Source organism: Suricata suricatta, chromosome 9 (assembly GCF_006229205.1).
Source record: "Suricata suricatta isolate VVHF042 chromosome 9, meerkat_22Aug2017_6uvM2_HiC, whole genome shotgun sequence".
Taxonomy (NCBI): domain Eukaryota; kingdom Metazoa; phylum Chordata; class Mammalia; order Carnivora; family Herpestidae; genus Suricata; species Suricata suricatta.
In genome coordinates, this window is record NC_043708.1 from 94,589,996 (window position 1) to 94,610,405 (window position 20,410).

The 20,410-nt window shown below is 36.9% G+C and overlaps 1 protein-coding gene across 1 annotated transcript in view; it reads left to right on the forward strand.

Moving 5' to 3' along the window:
* The first annotated feature begins 16,532 nt into the window (after positions 1–16,532).
* TEX9 (testis expressed 9) overlaps positions 16,533–20,410 on the forward strand; it is a 60,666-nt gene continuing 56,788 nt past the window's right edge. The window contains exons 1-2 of the mRNA XM_029952422.1: positions 16,533–16,600; positions 16,705–16,796. Coding sequence (XP_029808282.1) covers positions 16,574–16,600; positions 16,705–16,796 — 119 coding nt within the window. The 5' untranslated portion in view covers positions 16,533–16,573. The remainder of the gene's footprint in view (positions 16,601–16,704; positions 16,797–20,410) is intronic.

Here is a 20,410-nt window from a genome sequence, read left to right on the forward strand (position 1 = left end):
CAGTGCTCATCCCAACAGGTGCCCTCCTCCATGCCCATCACCCATTTTCCCCTGTCCCCCACCCCCATCAACCCTCAGTTTTTTCTCAGTTTTTAAGTCTCTTATGGTTTGCCTCCCTCCCTTTACTTAACTAGTTTTTCCCCTTCCCCTCCTCCATGGCCCTCTGTTAATTTCTTCTGTTCCACTAATGAGTGAAAACCTATAGTATCTGTCTTTATCTGCCTGTCTTATTTCACTTAGCATAGCACCCTTGAGTTACATCCACATTGCTGTAAATGGCCACATTTCATTCTTTCTCATTGCCATTTAGTATTCCATTGTATAGCTAAACCATATTGTCTTGATCCATTAGTCATTTGATGGACATTTAGGCTCTTTCCATGATTTGGCTATTGTTGAAAGTGCTGCTATGAACATTGGGGTACATGTGCCCCTATGCACCAGCACTCCTGTATTTCTTGGGTAAATTTCTACTGGTGCTATTGCTGGGTCATAGGGGAGTTCTACTGTTACTTTTTTGAGGAACCTCCACACTGTTTTCCAGAGTGGCTGCACCAGTTTGCATTCCCACCAACAGTGTAGGAGGGTGCTCCTTTCTCCACATTCTCGCCAGCATCTATAGACTCTGAATTTGTTGATTTTAGCCACTCTGACCAGCATGAGGTGGTATCTCAGTGTGATTTTGATTTGTATTTCCCTGATGATGAGTGATGTTGAGCATCATTTCATTTGTCTGTTGGCCATCTGGATGCCTTCTTTGAAGAACTGTCTATTCATGTCCTCTGCCCATTTCTTCACTGGATATTTATTTTCTTGGGTGTGGAGTTTGGTGAATTCCTTATAGATTTTGGATACTAACCCTTTATTTGATATGTCATTTGCAACTATATTTTCAAGACAGTCCATTTTAACAACTATGGCTATGAAGCCTCATAAAGGCAGAATCTAATTACAGCAAAGCTTTGTCTAAATGTTCAAAACTATGAATCATAGAGTATTTAAAAATAATTGTATCTACACCCACTGATTGTCATAACAACACTAATGGGTTTCTACATTTTACAGATAAAGAAATTGAGGCTCAGGGTAGGTAAGTTATTTACCCAACGTTGCACAGCTCTTATGTGGCAGATCCAGGAAAGCTCAGATCTGACTGAGTCTAAAGAGAGTGTTCTTTGCACAATACTATATTGTCTTATACAATATAATTTTTTTTCTTTCAAATACTTTAAATGTCTGGATTACCAAAACAGTTTCTTAGCTAACACCACCTGTATATAGTTTCTCTCCTCCTAGTCTTTTTTAAAAAATTTTTATGTCTTTATTATTTTATTTTGAGAGACAGAGGGGGTAAGGGCAGAGAGAGAGGGAGACACAGAATCTGAAGTAGACTCCAGGCTCTGAGCTGTCAGCACAGAGCCCGACGCAGGGCTCGAACCCACGGACAGTGAGATCATGACCTGAGCCGAAGTTGGATGCTTAACCAACTGAGCCACCCAAGCACCCCTCTCCTCCTAGTCTTAATTTTCAGGCACTCCCAGGTTCCAGAGCCTTCAGTGTTTTCTGATTATCATTTGTACCATTTTACTCACTGCCCTTCATGCATAGACCTCCATAGAGTGTCTAGAAGACCCCCCTGTCTGTGTTTCCCTTCACATCCACATGATTCTTCAGTTTCTCAGTAATTGCCAAATGTTAAGGTTCCTTAGGCTCCAGACCTAACCCTTTCTTCTTTAGGAAGTTTGTCTTATTTCTCAAGAATTCTAGGAGTGTTCCCTTCTTGAATCCCTATAATGTCTATTACACATTTTAGCCCTTCCTTAATCACAAATGTGATCATATCATTGCCTTAACTTTTGCAATTTTTCAATCTCCTTTCCTCCAACATTTTTTAAACATTTTATGAAATGCTAACATACAGCTTTATATGTAATGGATTTTCCTATCCAGCTCAGTTTTCACCCCTGAAATAACAACTATTTTATTTTTATGCTTTTTATATTTGGCTATACATAAAACAGCATAAAGGCTTTTTCCCCCCATATCTTTGCACTTTGGAATTTCTAAGGGTCAAATTTTGATTGTGAAACACATTAGGGAAAATAAACTATTATACTGGTTACATACTGGTTATAATGAAAACATGTCTCTAATTTAAAATTTTTTCATAGTAAAAAAAAAAAAGCAGTGGGTTCGGGTCATAAGACCTAGCTCTGATCCTTATCTATCGTTAATGGACCATGTAACCTCAATGAATTTTAAAATCTCTCTAGAAATTGACTTCGTTATTATTGTAAAATGAGGGGCTTGTGCCAGATGATGTTCTACTCTGAAATTATATGATTCCATAGTATAATCTCATATGAACTTTAAAAATACTTCATCTTTTTTAAAGAAAAAATTTTATGTTTATTTTTGAGAGAGAGAGCAAGCAGACGAGGGGCAGAGAGGGAGACATAGAATCCAAAGCAGGCTCCACGCTCTGAGCTGTCAGCATGGAGCCTGATGTGGGGCTCAGACCCATAAACCATGGGATCATGACCCGAGCTGAGGTCAGAAGCTTAACTGACGGAGCCACCCGGGCGTGCCTAAAAATACTTACTCTTAAATAGATTAGGATTCTGGTCTAGCTAGTGTTAAGGTTATCCTAGACACAATTTCCAAGTTGTGTTTGTTTCTTCACACATGTAACTGAATTCCCATTTGCTTCCTCCTACCCATCCCCATAAGACTTTTATCTATCCTGTTACTAGCTCTATACTGTTGAATCAGCTACAAATGTTTATTCAGGTCACATTCATGAACTTTATTGTATAAAGATCCAGAATGCACAGCATCCTTTAAATTTCTGTTTGCTTTCACAATGTTTCCATAGCAGAATGCTGTTTCATACATTTTCATTACTGTGAAACATATTTCAAAACTATGTAACTATAAACATTCCTAAGTTTTTGGAATATTTGTGGAATTGAATTATGCATGACTAGTTGTGAATTTTCAAGTTCCAAAAGCACTGTTTGAAAAGTGTTATCACAAAGTGCTTCCTATTTAAAAGTGGCACTGTGAGAGATGATACGTGCCATTCATGACTTGCCTTGTAGATGAGACTTTTAGTCACTTAGTATTATTGAAAACAGCAAATTGGTTTTGTCAGGGCAGGATTTGAGGAGATCTCTGCCATATGAGGGATGACAGATCAAAGTATGGTGCAACTCTGCAACCAGATGTAATAATTACTACACATAAACATTGACATAAAGGAGTTTGAATAATTACAGCCAATGTTCTGCTTTTGCTCTGGAAGACCTATGGATTTAACACACTCTTGCCTGACCTCATCTGACCTTAATTACACAATGGAGGTAGGGAACAGCTGCTGAAAAATACATAACAAAGAATAAGGGGGTGGGAATGTGTCTAGCTGTTTGCTGCCAGTTGTCAGTCTGCTGAGGAAGAAGAACACCTAGAAATCCTATCTTCCTCCCAAAATAGATTATATATAAACATGTTTAGGGACAGTGGTGGGTTAGAAATTTTTTGACTATTTATAATACGTATTGAGGATGATTTGTATAAGAAGTTGGCTATTCTATAGTATATTATTGTATAGCATTAGATTAGTGTTTCTTAAAGCTTAATTTTTTTTTCTGGTAATTTTAAAGCAAATCATTTCAACAAACAAAAGTTTTACTTAGGCATCAATATTATAAAGTATTGAAGAAATAACCCATATTTTAATAACAGCTTTTTCTAGAGGTGAAGAAAAAGTGAGAACTTCACCTGTATGAATTTGTGATATAAAATTCTTTAATAACTGAAGCTGGAAAACACGTTTAAGGTTTTTCTAATAAACTGAAAGCCAAGAAGAGATAAATTAAGACTAAGTTGGTTCTGGAATCTTTCTCCTATTGCCCTGATTAGACTAACTTTGTTTTCTTCTTATCTGCTTGTAACTACTTTATTCAGTCTAATGTATATTTGATTTATTTTATTGTTTGCAATAGAATTTTATTGTATGTTAGAAGTACTCAGAACATTTAGCTTGTTTTAATTATATTATTGTATATGCTGTTGTTTTTGGTTCTGGTTATTTCCCTTAAAGAAAACCATGACTAGGGGCGCCTGGGTGGCTCAGTCGGTTAAGCATCCGGCTTCAGCTCAGGTCATGATCTCACGGTTCGTGGGTTCGAGCCCCGCGTCGGGCTCTGTGCTGGCAGCTAGCTCAGAGCCTGGAGCCTGCTTCAGATTCTGTGTCTCCCTCTCTCTGATCTTCCCCTGCTCCAGCTGTCTCTCTCTGTCTCTCAAAAATAAATAAAAGAAACATAAAAAAAAAAAAGAAAACCATGATTAGCCTGTTGAAAAATGAATAGTCAACTCCCAAGGATAACACAAAGAAATGTTCAGCTTTGGATATTTTTAATGAAAAAAAAAAATGAAACTAACATTTTTACTCAATTTCTGATATCTCTATAGTATACTGCTGAAAAATATAAAATCACATTAGCACTCTAAATTAATAGAAGGCACTTTTGAAAAATATAACCTATGCTTTATAAGTTGTGAATAACACCTTTAAAATTGACATTAATTTGAAAGGGATCAAATAATTATTAAAATAAATTTTTTACCATGATTAAAACTGTAATTAAAATTACTTATTTAAGGGGTGCCTGGGTGGCTCATTTGGTTGAACATCAGCTCAGGTGATGATCTTGCAGTTCATCAGTTCAAGCCCCACATTGGGCTCCCTGCTGTCAGCGCAGAATTTGGTTTGGATGTTTTGTCCACCTCTCTTTGCCATTTTCCCACTTACACTCCTCAAAAATAAATAAAACTTAAAAAAAAAATTTAAAATAAAATCTAATAAAAAGTGGGGGGAAAACTAACAAAAAGATGATGTGGTAAAAATTTAAAGTGGCACATGTAAAGCAGCATGAATCAATTCAGTTGATCAGGCCTAAGTTTCAGGTTTGGGGATATGGATTCAAGAGAAGGATACAACCATCCTTTGGCACCAAATTCCTCAGATTGTTGACAGTAACTGCCTTCTACTCATTCCCTTCTAAAATGGCTTCTAATTCTTCCACTTTACTATAAATAGCCTTCTTGGGGCCAGTAGCTTCTTTATTGCCAAATCCAGAGGGCTCTTTTCAGTCTGCCTACTGCTCATTTTTTCCATGGTATTTTAGTTGGGTAACCTCATATTTCTTTATTTTATTTTTAGCAGTCTAAATATTACAAAAGTAATAGGTGTTCTTTGTGGCGAATTAGAAAATCCTGAATTAGGTTTGTTGGGGTCTGAGATAGGAGTCATTCCTTCATTAATATTCAGTTGTCCCTGGCTTTTCTCCACCTGCTTACAGAAGACACTATCCACTTTTGCATCCTTCAAGTATTTCTGGGGGCTCCTAGAGGTATCTTTCCTGTTTTTACAAATTGGTCTTATCTTAAAGGTACTGCTACTCCTCTGTGAGGTATCTACCCCTCTCCCATTGGGTATCCTGGACTCTGCTGAACACCAGCTTTGGCTCTCTAGAGCTCTTGCATTGGAAAGTTGGGCTGAGCTCCAGAAATAAAAAAGAGGAGGAAAAGATAGACTAGTGAAAATGACTAATCAAAAGATAGCTAAGTTAGTTATACTAATATTAGATAAAGTTGACCAAAAAAGCATTATTGGGGATAGATTATTAGGTAATAATAAAACCTTGTTTGCTTCTACCACATTTTAATTCCAAGATGTTCCCCTTTTTTCACATTTGAATGTATCTGAAGTCAGAAGGCATCTTGTAGTTAAAGTCAGACAAGCAGCAGAAACATAAAAGGTTTGCTTATAATTATCATTGGTTCAATATTCACATTAAAACTTGATGAATTGGTGTCACAGGCATGGGAGAAATTTCTGGGGAAAATAGTGGAGCACACTTAATAAACACTGCATAACCCACACTTGATGATACAGAAAATAATACTGTATGGAGAAGGGTGGACATTGATGACTCTTCATTAAAAAGTGATTCAAGGAAATCAACTGAATTGGGGGAATTTATGGGAATATCTTAACCAATCATTTCCCCCATGGTCTTATTGAGAAATAATTTACACACAATAAGACTGACCGATTATAATTGTGTAGTTTAAGGAGTTTGGGTATTTATGAATAGCGTTGTATCTACCACCACGGTTAAGATTATAGAACATTTCCAACAATTAAAACTTCTCTGCGTCCCGTTCCAGTCAATGCCTTTGTCTCATCTCCAATTCCAAGCAACTCTCAATTTGCTTTCAGTCACTATGGTTTGTCTTTTCCAAAATTTAATACAATGGAATCATATAGTATACAGTTTTTTGTGTTTGACATGCTTTCGTTTGTCTTGGGTAATTACCTAAATTGTTGTGTTATATGGTAACTATGTGCTCAACTTTATAAGTCACATCCAAATAGTTTTTTATATGGTGGGAAGTAGGAATCCTAGTTAACTTTTAAAATATGGATTTACAATTATTCCAGCAATATTCATTTAAAAAGACCATCCTTTCTCCATCAAATGCCTTTGCACTTCTATTAAAATGTGTCGGTCTTCTTTTGGGCTCTCTTTTCTGTTCCACAGATCTATATGTATTTTCTTTTTCAGTACTGTATTGTCGTGATCACTGTGGTCTTAATATCAGGTATTGTGAGTCCCCCAACATAGCTGATCTCTCTCAAAATTGTTTTGGCTAGTGTAGTTTCTTTGTCATTTCATATAAATTTTGTAATCAGTGTGTCAATTTCTGCAAAAATCCTACTGGGATGTTGATTAGAGAGAATTGGTATTTTCACAATATTGAGTCTCCTAATTCATGAACTTGGAATATCTTTACATTCATTTGGTCTTCTTTGGTATCTTTTATCAGTGTCTTGCAGTTTTAAGCTTCTAGATTTTGCACATATTTTGGCAGATTTATACTTAAGCTTTTCATATTTGTTTGGTGCTATTGTAAATAGTACTGCATTTCAAAATTCAATTTCTTATTGTTCATTGCTATTATTTTGAACTGCATTTAGTTTTTGTGTATTGGCTTTGTATCTTACAACTTTGCTAATATCTCTCAATAGTTCCATGACTTTTTGGGGTAGATTCTTTAGAGTTTTTCAAGTAGACTATCATGTGATCTGTGAAAAGAGGCAGTTTTATTTACTCCTTTCCAAGACTGATAAATTAATTTACCTTATTGTATAGGAAGGAACCTTCACTTCTCCAGTATGATTATGAATAAGAGTGGTAAGAATGGAAGTTCTTGTCTTATTACTCACATTATGAGGAAAGCACTTGTTTTTTTTAATCATGAAATATGAGGTTTGATGTAGATTTTTTTTTTGAGATGCTCTTTATCAGTTTCAAGATGTTCCTTTCTCCTCCCAGTTTGACTAGAATCCAATGTTTAATCTCCACATATTAGCCATTATTATTAGTAGGAATTTTAGAGACAGTATTTATTTAGACTGACATACGTGTTTACCATTTTATATGCTTAGTATTTCTTCTAGTATCTGAAAATGTTCTTCTGGTATGATTTATTTTCTTCTTGAGTACATCTTTTAGAAGTTCGCTTAGTGGGGCACCTGAGTGGCTCAGTCGGTTAAGTGTCAGCTTCGGCTCAGGTCATGATCTCCCGGTTCGTGGGTTCACACCCTGCATCGGGCTCTGTGCTGACAGCTAGCTCAGAACCTGGAGCCGGCTTCAGATTCTGTGTCTCCCTCTCTCTCTGACCCTCCCCTGCTCACGCTGTCTCTCAAAAATACATTAAAAACATAAAAAAAGAAGTTCCCTTAGTATGTGTATGTGGGTGCTAAATCTCTTAGGTGTTATTTATCTGAAGATATCTTTATTATACTCTCGTTCTTGGAATATAGTAATAGTGAGTGCACAGTCCTAGACTGAAATTTTCTTTGATCACCTTAAAGATGCAAAAAAATCCCCTCAGAATATGGAAAGAATATGGGAATATTAGGGAAGATGAAAATGTCTAACTGTATACAAAGAAGGGTGGGCTTGTTGTGGAAATTAAAAACATGAGTCACCTGCGTCTGTCTAGCTGGCCAGCTAGAAGTGTCAGTGGTCTGGCTCTATAATTAAAATCTTTGCTCATCCTGATTGTAGTTCTGCACCACTTGGTGGTGGCTGTCTGATTCAAAATAAACACCAGTGGTGCCAATTCTGGATCCTGTCTCCCTGGCTAGAACTTCCAGGACATGGCAGCATTTATAGTAATTTATAGTAATCTCCTATATAGTTGGGGTCCAGTTAATCATTCTAATCAAAGGAGAGTGGACTAGAAGAATACTGGCAATAACGGACTCTCCTTCTGCCTCTGTGTCCTGAGAGAGGGTGCTTACTTCTTCTTGCGCAGCTTTGATATCCCCTTTCTTTTTTTTTAAATTTTTTTAAATGTTTTATTTATTTTTGATACAGAGAGAGACAGAGCATGAGAGGGGGAGGGGCAGAAAGAGAAGGAGACACAGAACCGGAAGCAGGCTCCAGGCTCTGAGCTAACTGTCAGCACAGAGCCTGAAGCGAGGCTTGAACCCACGAATGTGAGATCTGACCTGAGCCGAAGTCGGAGGCTTAACCGACTGAGCCACCCAGGCGCCCTGATATCCCCTTTCTTTATCCCTCCACATCCTCTATCTCTTCCACTCAAAAAATAAAAGCTTGTCCCACCCAGTTTGAAAATGGGGGCTAGAGAGAAGGCAGCCAATCATAGCCAATTATTAATGATTAATTGACGATTAGTCATCCATCATACTTGATCCAAATTCTCATTATAATGGAGCTTACTATCCTGGGATTTCACACATTTTACTATCTTCTCGCTTCCATTGTTGCTATTAAAACATATGCTTTCAGTCTAATTCATTCTTGGTAGGTTGTCTTTTTTCTCTCTGGCTATTTTAAAGATGCTTTAGGGGTGCCTGGGTGGCTCAGTTGATTAACGTCCAACTTCGGCTCAGGTCATGATCTCACCGTTTGTGGGTCTGAGCTCTGCATCAGGCTCTGTGCTGACAGCTCAGAGCCTGGAGCCTGCTTTGGATTCTGTCTGTGTCTTCCTCTCTCTTTGCCCCTCTCCCTCTCATGTTCTGTCTCTCTTTGTCTCAAAAATAAATTTAAAAACCATTTAAAAAATAAAAATGCTTTTAAAAATCTTTTGGGTTTTATAACCGGTCTAAGAACAGATCTTTAACTTTATCCTCCTTGTGATATTCTGTGCTTCCTGAATCTATACATTCATGTGTTTCCTAAATTCTCAAAAATTCTAAGCAATTAACTTTTGTACTATTGCTTCTCAATGTTTAAAATCCGTCCTGGGAATCTGATTGATTATATGTCAGATCTTCTCATCTGACTTCTATGATTGTTTAACATTTCTTTTATATTTACCATGTCCTTGTCATTCTCTGTTCATTCTGGATAGTTCTTTTAGATATTTTATGGTTAACAAATTATTTGTGTATAATCTGGCATTCAACCTACCCACTGAGTGTTTTCATTTCAACAAATAATGTGTTAAATGTCTAAAAGCATCATACAATTATTTGCCACATTTGCTTGATCATTTCTGATAGTCCTTTGTTGCTTGCTCATTACTATAATTTTATCCCTTATTTCTTTAAATATATTCTAAGTAGATATTCTATATTTGACAACTGATAAAATTTTGATATCTGACTTTCTTGGGGGTTATAAATATTAGTTATTTCTTTTGATTTCTCAGTCATGGTGACTTGCTTGCTTGTTTTATGCCTGGTGATCTTTCATGGAGCACTCACATTTTCTTGATCTTAATCCAGGAATCTGGTGGGCTTAATTAGGGATATTTTTCTCTGAAAAGGCTTTGTGTTCAATTCTTCTGGAAGCCTAGGGACATTATAAATTTGGATCTATTTTAGCCTTTTTCAGTTAGTCTAGTAGCTTAGAGCAAGGGTTTCAAGTTCAGCTCCTCCATATTACTAATGATCTAAGCCTTATTTTCTGAGCACAGTGCATCTATGGGCATTTTCTCAGGTTAGCTCATTTTATTTATTTTTTAAACTTTTTTAAAAAAAAGTATGTCTGTTTGTTTTAGCGGGGGGTGGGGTGGGGTGGGGGGAGACAGAGAGAGAGGGAGAGAGAGTCCCAAACAGGCTCTTCAGTGTAAGCACAGAGCCCATTGCAGGGCTTGAACCCATGAACCATGAGATCATGACCTGAGTTGAAGTCAGACTTTTAACCAACCTAGGTGCCCCAGCCCATTTTAGTTTTTAATTGTCTATCCATAGAATCAGTTTTGTTTCTTTGAGAGGACAGAGAGCTAGAGTGGGAGATGTCAGGAGGACACAGAAGTTTTCCTTACCTCTGCAAATTCGGCAATGCATATGTTTGTTTGCTTGTTTGTTTGTTTGTTTAACAGTATCTGATTGTTGTACAGAAGAGAATGCTTCAGATAATGCAGCTCACAATTCTGTTAAAGAAGTCTCTTTTAGCTTATTTTTTTAAATAGACTTTATTTTTTAGAACAGATTTAGGCTTACAGAAAAATTGAGAGTAGAGAGTTTCCATATACCCTGCACCCAGTTTATCCTATTATTAACATCTTACATCAGTATAGTACATTTATCCGAGCTCATGAGCCATTTGTGATGTATTATTATTAATTAAAGTCTACAGTTTATTCAGATTTCTTTGTTTTTTAACCTAATAAATTTTTCTGTCCCAAAGTTCTATACAGAATACCACATTATGTTTCATCATCATGTCTCCATAGGCTTCTCATGGTTGTGACAGTTTCTCAAACTTCCCTTGTTTTGGAAGATTTTGATAGTTTTGAGAAATAGCGATCAGATATTTTGTAGGATGTCCCTCAACTGGAATATTTTTGATTGTGGTAAAATATATATAACATAAAATTTACCCTTTTAACTATTTTTAAGTATACAGTTTGGTGGCATTACAGTGTTGTGCAATGATCACTATTATCTACTTCTGGAACTTTTTGATCATCCCAAACAGAAACTCTCTACCCATTAAAAAGTAGCTACCCAGTCCCTCTCTCCGCATCCATAGTAACCTATAGTCTATATTCTGTCTTTGAATTTGCCTATTCTAGGCACCTCACGTAAGTAGAATCAGGTAATATTTGTCCTGTGTCCAGCTTTTTATCACTTAACATGTTTTCAAAATTCATCCATGTTATAGCACGGATCCAAATTTCATTATGTATATGTACAACATTTTGTTTATCACTTTTGTTTATTAGCTGCAAGAGTTCTCTTAATGATTCTTTGAAATTTTCTCCATAGACACTTATATAATGTCTGAAGAAAGACATTTTATTTATTCCTTCCCAATGTATACCTTTTAGTTCCATTTCTCATCTGATTATCAGCTAGTACTTCAGGTCTGATATTAAATAAGAATGGTGAAAGAGGACATTCTTGTCTTTTTCCAGATCCTAGGGGGAATTATTCAGCTTCTCACCATTAAGTATGATGTTAGCTGTAGGTTTTTTGTAGGTTTTTTTAATCAAGTTGAGGGTGTTCCCCTCTGAGAATTTTTGCCAAGAAATTTTCTACCATAAAAGTTGTTGGGTTTTCTAAAAGCTTTTGCTGCATCAATATTTATGATCATGTGTTTTTTCTTCTTTAGCTGCTGAATTACATTGATTTTAGAATGTTTAACTATTCTTGTATACTTGGAATAAATCTCCCACTTGGTTGTGTTGTATAATTCTTTCTGTATAGCATTGGATTCTATTTGCTAATATTTGGTGAAGATTTTTGCATTTATGTTCATGAGAGCTATCAGTCCATTGTTTCTCTTCTTATAATGTGTTTAGCTGCTTTTCAGTATTAGTGTAATGCTGGACTAATAGAATGATTAGAAGTGTTGCCTCTATTTATATTTTCTAGAAGACATTGTAGAGAATTGATAACATTTCTTCTTTAAATGTGGTAGAATTCATCAATAAAACCTCTGGGCCTGGTGCTTTCCTTCTCAGAAGGTTATTGACTCAGTCCTTGACTATGCAAATTATCCATTTCTCCTTGTCTGAGTTTTAGTCCTTTGCATCTTTCAAGGAATTAGTCCATTTCATCTAATTGATCAAATATGTGGATATAAGTTGTTTATAGTATTCTTTCATTATTCTTTTAATGTTTATGAGATAATTAGTGATGATCCCTTTTCCATTTCTGATCCTGGTATTATATTGTTTATATTTTAAATTTTTCCATGGATTATGGTTTTTTGACATCTTTAAAAACCTTTCTGCCTGGGGAAAGACTCTCTCCTGGGCCTAAGACAATTCTCAAGATAGCAAAGGGCTCAGCCAGGAGCATGCCTTTTGTATGCAAACTAATCAAACCAGCATCACATCTTCTCTCCCAGTCCTGTACACCCCAGGAGGCAAGTCTCCTCTGCCTTTATTGTCCCAGGACCAGATACCGGGCAGCTAGGGACAGCTCCCATGCCCCGAGGCCTGCTGAAATGGTGCACACTAGTCAATCCTAAACTGCCTTGCTTTTCCTGCAGAAATCCCAATAAAAGCTCTAGTCTAGGTTTCTCCCTTGCTTCTATTTTCTGTCTCCTTATCGCCTGAGGCTTTCCCTTGTAGTTTTGTGTGGCATGATTTGCCTCCTGTTTCTCTCCTGTGTCTCCTCTCATGGTCATACCTGACTAACCATCACATAAAGTAACACAGAAAAAGTAATTTATTTTGTGTCGTCTTTTTCCTTGGTTAGCAAGGAAAAACTAGAGGTTTATTGATTTTATTAATCTTTCCAAAGAACCAGATTTTTGGTTTCTATGATTTTCTCTATTGTTTTCCTGTTTTCAATTCCACTGATGGCTGTTCTGATTTTTATTTCTTTTTTTTCCTTTTCTTTTTTTCCCTTTTAAGCTTAAGCTGTTCATTTTAAGTTTTTCATCTTTTCTAATATATGCATTTAATGCTAAGTACTCTAAGCACTGCTTTTGCTGCTTCCAGTGAGTTTTGATAAGTTGTATTTTCATTTTCATTTAGTTCAAAATGTTTTTCAAATTTCTCCTGAGACTTATGCTTTGGCTTCTGTCTTATTTAGAAGTTTGTGTTTTATCTCTAAATATTTTGAGATTTTCCAGCTATTTTTCTGTTACTGACTTCTAGTTTAATTCTATCATGGGCTGAAAATATAGTTCGTATGATCCTGTTATAGGTTGAATTATGTCCCCTTAAAAATATGTTCAAGTCCCAAACCATGCTCCCTAACCTGTGGATTGAGCTCATTTGGAAATAGGATCTTTGGAGATATTATCAAGTTGAGATGTGGTCATTTAAGGTGGGTCTGTAGTAAGTCGCTGACTTGAAACTTTTGATTCCCAAGGCATCCCTTTCAAAGACATCCATCTCGAATAAACATGTTGCCAGTTGGATGACACAGCTACTAGCTAAATAACTAGATAAGGAGGGAGGCCTCCCCTATCCATAAAGTTCTCCTTTTAGAAAGCCCTTGGAAACCTAGGTAACTGCTTGAGTGGCCCCCCTTTCTCCTTCCCATGCCCCAATTCTCTTATGTTTGAAAATTCACCAATAAAAGTGAATCAAGGACACCCTAGGCTACTCGTCTTGAACCTGGCAAAGGCAGAACCCCAGGTCTGTACTCCTCTCTCTACCTGCAGCTTCCACTGCATGGCCTTTAGGCATGCTGTGTACCCTCCAGGATTTGTGAGTAATAAGCTTCATTATTTCCCTCATGGTTGTTACTGGGGTGTATCTTTCATTCATAGTAAGAACCATAAGGCTCAGTCCAACCACAATACTGGCTCCGGTTGGAGAAATATCTGTGGGGGGTTGCCACAAGTGGTGTGGGTCCAGGTGAGTCCCCCCAGGCATTCCTAGCCAATAGCATCACTATTGCTATATGACATTGAGAAGAATGTGTATTTTGCTATTGTTGGAGGGAGTATTCTCCAAATGTCAATTAGATCAAGATGATTAATAACAATTATATCCTTACTGATTTTCTGCCTGTTTAAACTATCACTTACTGAAAAAGGGGCATCAAATCTCCAAATATATTAGTGGACTTATCTGCATTTCTGAAGTCCTTTAGTTGTTGCCCGATGCACTCTTTTGATTAGAATTAGTGTGCTATAGTTTTCTCCATCCTTAGATCTTTTCATTTTAATAATTTACTTTTTAGTGTTTTAATAACAATTGATGTATTTCCCATACCTACCATTCACCCATATAAATTGTACTATTCTTTGGCTTTTAGTATAGTCACAAGGTTGTGCAACCAACATCACAATCAATTTTAGTATATTTACAATATCCCCACAAAAAACCCCCACAACTTAGCAAATCCCCCATAATCTGTCAAATTAGGAAGCCAATAATCTAGTTTCTGTCAATATATATTTTCCTATTCTTGACATTTAATATGTGGTCACATTAGAATGGAATCATCTAATATGTGGCCTTTTATGAATTACTTCTTTCACATTTCACATTTTCAAGGTTCATCCATATTGTAGTATGTATTAGTACTTCATTCCTCTTTGGTGCTGAATAATATTCCATTGCTGTGTTATACCACTTCTTTTCCTCATTTATCAGTTTATGATCATTTGGGTTATTTTCACTTTTTGGCTATTCTGAATAATGCTGCTTTATAAGTATTTGTGTACAACTTTCTGTGAGGGTATATGTTTTCATTTTTCTTGGGCATATTACCTAATAGTAGTTTGCTAGATCATCTGGTAACTCTATGTGTAACTGCCAGACTGTCTTCTGCAGTGGCTGCACAATTTCATATTCCCACCAACAGTGTATGAGGGTTTTTAATTTCTCTACATTTTCCTCAACACTTATTATTGTTCATCTTTCACTTTATTTATGGTATCTTTTGAAACAAAAATGTTTTAATGTTTACTTTTGAGAGAGAGAAAGAGACAGAGCATGAGTGAGGAAGGGGCAGAGAGAAAGGGAGACAGAATCTGAAGCAAGCTCCAGGCTCTAAGCTGTCCGCATAGAGCCCAATGCAGGGCATGAACCATGAACCATGAACCGTGAGATCATTACTTGAGCTGAATGGACACTCAACCAACTGAGTCACCCAAGCACCCCAAAACAAAATGTTTTTGATTTGATGATGTTCAGTTTGATTGTTCTTCTGTGGTTTGTTTTGGGTGTTAAATTTAAGAAATGATTAAAGGTGATGAAGATTTTTCATCTATACTTTATTTGAAGAGCTTTATAATGTTACCTCTTAAGATTAGGTGTTTGATCCAGTTTGAGTTGTGTATACCTGGTGTGAGATGAGGGTCCAATTTCGTTCTTTTGCATGTGCATAGCCACTCATCCCAGTACCACATGTTGAAAAGACTATTCTTTCCCCCATTGAATGGTCTTGGCATCCTGGCCAAATGTTGACCCTTGTGAAAATAAAAGGAAATCTTTAGAATGGAGTCAGGAGACCAGGAGGGGGAGCTCTCAAATTCTACCACTTGACAATCGCAAATCCAACAGTAAGACACAGATCTTGCACAAGGATACATTTACTATCCCCGAAGAAGGAAGGTTTTTGCGTACCCTGACAACAGCCTAGCCAATAAGAGTCACAACTCAGCCAATAAGAGACTGTCACAGCCCAGCTAATGAATAGCAACTATACTTCTACCTCCCAGTTTTTATTCCAATAGGCTTTTTGTTTATAACAGTGTTCCCAAATCCCCCTTTCCTGTATAAGAGCAGTCCTCTCCTGTGTTCTGTGGATTTGCCTATGGTTCTGCTGCAGCTTTCTTGTTTGAGATTCCAATTCTCTATTCCTAAGTAGAGAATTTTGCTGGTAAAATAACTGGCAGTTTTTTTTTTTAAGTTTAACACCCTAAATGTGAAGGTTTATACCTGAATTATCAATTTTACTCCAAGAGAGTTGGAAATTTTAACTGCTTGCTGTGTTTCGGCCACAATCCTAATCACAAATTCTTTTACTCCTCATTGAACTCTATGAGATGGGAACTATTTTTATTCTCATTTTACAGGGGAAGTAGCCAAGATACAGAGTGATTTACCCAAGACCACACAGCTAGTAAGCGGCAGAGCCAGAATATCAACTTAGGCTCGTTGATGCTCAAATTGTGAGAAATTAGAACCTAAAATTCCAATGACGAATTCATTTTTTAAAAACCAGGTAGAAGTCGAATTGGCTAGTAAGTTTGTTAAACCACAACAGAGAAAGGGCTTTACTAGCTTGCTTCCTACTGAGTTTTAGAAATGGACCTGCCTTCCTTGATTGAAACCTCTCCACCTCCACCTTAAGAATTTTTAAGTCGACGCCTTAGGTTGGCTTCTTGGGCTACTCAGGCAGTGCAGAGCGGCGATCCAGCTTTCAGCCCACAGATAGAGTGGCGGCTGTGCGCCTCCCCAGCCCTCAGAGCCCGCCGCGTGCAGGCTCCGCCAACGCTAGAGCCCCGGACTGGACAGAGTCTGCGCCCGGGGAAGGGCTGTCTGGATGTGGGAACTCTCGCGGGAAGTTGAGTTCGTTGCCTCGGTAACAGCGTTGCGGTCGCGAAAGATGGCGGGGCGCAGTGTTGGTCCCCGGGTCAGTTTAAACACCGACACTCGAGTAGTGATTAGATTTCCAGCGGGCTGAGAACGCGGAACCACATTTAACTTCAGGTCTGAAAGTCCCTTTCTCTTTTACAGAGACGGAGCGTTCCAAGCACTCCGCTCCCGCCGCGTGTTCACCAACCTGCTGTGTCTCGAGGGGACCTCCTTGCGAGGGAGGAAGAATATAAGTAAGAAATTAAGCCTTTCAAGTTTTCCTTCTTTCTTTTACCTAAAGGAGACTGCTTGCAAGTACTTTCCTGGTGACTGACGGGATCTTCGGGATTACTCACTCTTCACCGTTCTCTTTTCATCATCCTGTTCACTAGTCTTTCATCTTTTCTCTGCTTGTTCTTAAGTGTTTGAAGGGGATGAAAAATTAGCCCAAGTAAACATGTTCATTAGGAAATTGATACTGCTGTTGGTGATTTGGATAGCAGGAATTGCTGATATTTCAGTTTCTAGTTGGAGAAAATCCACTTAATTTGGAGTTCCTAGAGTTTAATGTGTAAATTTCTCTTGGTTTCTAAATTGAAAGCGTGTTTCTCAGGTACTTTTGAAATTCCCATTCTCATCCACATTTGGTGGAGTTGGGAGGAGGCTTTCCTTTACTTATCTGTTCTCAGTGTAATTATATCTATTCTGACAATACGTGCTTTCATTTTTAGACCATTTCACTCTTCATCCTTCAGTTTTCACACAAAGCCAGAGTAATCATTCATATTGATCATGTCACTCCTTTGCCTGAAACTTTGCAGTGGTTCCCTGTTGCACTATAGAAACTGATCTGGCTCCTGTCTCTAGTTTGATCTGGTTGCCCTCTCATTTTTGCCTACCGGTCTCCAGCCTCACTGACCTTTTAGGTTTCTCAAACTTTTTCCTTGAGGGCAATCACATACATGCCTTCCACCTGTAATGCTCAGCATGGTCTTCCTGAACTATGTTAAGCGGAGTCTATTTTTAACAGACTTAGGAATTTTTCTTTGCAATTAGCATTGTTGTTACAAATTCATTTGTTAGTGCATTTTTTTGTCTGTTTCTTCTACTGGACTGTAAGTTCTATAAAGTAAGAGACCAAGTCTTTTATTTGTCATTGCATATACCTCAAAAAATTACATTTTAACAGCTCATTTTATGTTTATCTAATTTAATTTAAAATTGGGAAACATCATAGCACTGCTTCAAAATGGTTTGACATAGAATTACCATATGATCTGTACTTAAAATTAAAGCATATTTAAAGTTAAAACTGAAGTGAACTCTCTTGATGAACTAGACATGTACTTGTTAATTTGCCATAACATGTAGGAAGATAATCATTCGCCTCTATTTAATGGAATTGGCCTATTCAGTTCAGGAGTTTACCTAAGCAACTCATCTGTTGTCCATGTAAAGCTCTGAATCAGCTGTGCTCAGTCAACCCCAAATGGTTTACCATATGCTAGATAGCACTAAATACCTGCCCTGATTAGGTTAACTCATTTACTTATTTAGAGGTATAATTTGCAGCTAGCTCTGGTGTGTTATGGTCCTACTTAAAGTCATCTTAAAGACATCTATAGGATCTATTCTATTTTAACAGAAGTCATTCTGTGGTAAAGGTGGCCAGTTGTTGCTTGTTCTGTTATTGCTACTCAGGTGTGCAAATCCGAGGCATATGTGAACAGAGTAGCTCCCTGGGTCTGAGGTTTAAGATTACTTCTGTGCCAAGCAGAAGAGTAAAATACCTAGCCATTCTTATGGGCAAAAATAAGAGTTAATAACAAAGTATTTTGCCACATGCTGTCTTGGTATTAAGCATATTTCAGATGTCTCCAGTCAGCATAACACAGCATCTGGGGATCCGAATTCAGAATCGTCTATAATCAGCTCCTGTCATATATTTTCAGGAAATAATCACCATCTAAGAGTATAGACTAAAGAATATATTGATAACTCAACTCAGTAGGTTTTCCAAGTTTCTTGCCTGTATTATAAAACCACAAATCTAAAGAGTAAGATTATGTGATATCTGTTATAATGGTCTTGATAACGGGTAGGCCAAGCCCCACCCCTCCCCATATCCCATGCCCATAAATGCCAGTTACATTGGATTTATAGATTAATTTTCAGAGAACTGCACCTTTATGGTATTGAATCTTTCCATGAATATGATAAATCACCATTAATACAGGGTTGGGGTTTTTTTGGTGTCATTTAGTGTTTTATATTACATTAAATTCTCACATATATAATGTTTCTAGGTGTCTTACAGTTTTTGTGGTATAATGAATGGCTTTTAAAAATATTTCTAATTGATTAGATGTGTAGGAACATGATTGATTTATAGATCTTGACCCTATGCCTGTATTTATATATAGTCAGCCCTGCTGACCTCTTAGTCATTGTGTACAGTCCCTTGGATTTTTTATAATCATCATTATATCAAATGCAGATATGATAGTTTTGTGTCTCCACAGTTTCTTATGCATCTTTTTCTTTTTAAATCAGTCTGTTTAGGACCTCCAATGCAGTATGGAATAGAAAAAGTGATGATGAGCATCCTTATCTTGGTTATGATTTTAAGGAGCCCACTTAATTTATCATTGTATATAAAATTTGATATCGAGTTTTACTAGATTCTGTTATCAGGATTAAGGACATTGTTTCCTTTAATTCCTATTTCTAATTCCTATTTTATTTTTTATCTTTTATCTTAAAATTTTTTTTTAATGTTTTTTATTTATTTTTGAGAGACAGAGACAGCATGAGCAGGAGGGTCAGAGAGAGGCAGACACAGAAACTGAAGCAGGCTCCAGGCTCTGAGCTAGCTGTCAGCACAGAGCCCAACGCGGGGCCTGAACCCATGAACTGTAAGATCATGACCTGAGCTGAAGCCAGATGCTTGACTGACTGAGCGACCCAGGTGCCCCTTTTATTCCTATTTTAGTTCCTATTTTGAATGACTGTTAAATCATATGAAAACTTTTTTCCCTAATTTAGGTGATCAAATGCTTTCCTCTCCCTATATTTAATGTTTTAACACATTGAACTACTGAGTAGATTTTTTTATTTTCCTTTAAAGATTGCTGGATTTGATTGTTCTAATTTTATGTAGGTTTTTTTTTTTTTACATCATCGAACAAATGAAATTGGTATTAAAATTCTAGTTCTTTTCCTTTCTGATTTGATATCCATATTATCCTAGCCACATGAAATAACTGAATAGTTTTCCTTTTTTTTTTTTTTCTGTTCTTGGAAGCTTTTTGTAATTAGGGATCATCTACCCTTTGATTAAAATTGTGAAATTGAGTCTGATTTATTGGTTGTTGAGATTTTTTTGTCTATCAATTCTGTTTCTCTAATGATTATTTTATATAGATGTACTAGTGCTTCCAGAATAAATTTTGGTTATTTATAGTTTTCTAGAAAAGTGTCCACTTCATGTATGTTTTAAAAAAGGTATATTTGTAATATAAAACATAAATATACTCTTAATATGCTTATTTTTTAATTTTAAGAAATAATTTGTTACTATTTTTTAAATCCCAGTATAGTTCGTATATAGTGTTACATTTGTTTCAGGTGTGTAATATAATACAGTGATTCAACAATTCCATACACCACTCTGTGCTGATCATGACTAGTGTGCTTCTCAATCCCCACCCCTAAGTTCACCCATCCCCTCCCCCACCTCCTCACTGGTAACCATCAGTTTGTTCTCTATGGTTAAGTATTTCTTTGTTCTTGTTCTCTCCCCCCCCCCCCCCCGCCCCCCACACCTGGCCGCCTCCCTGCCTCTCCCTCGAGGGAGGCCAGTCTCTGA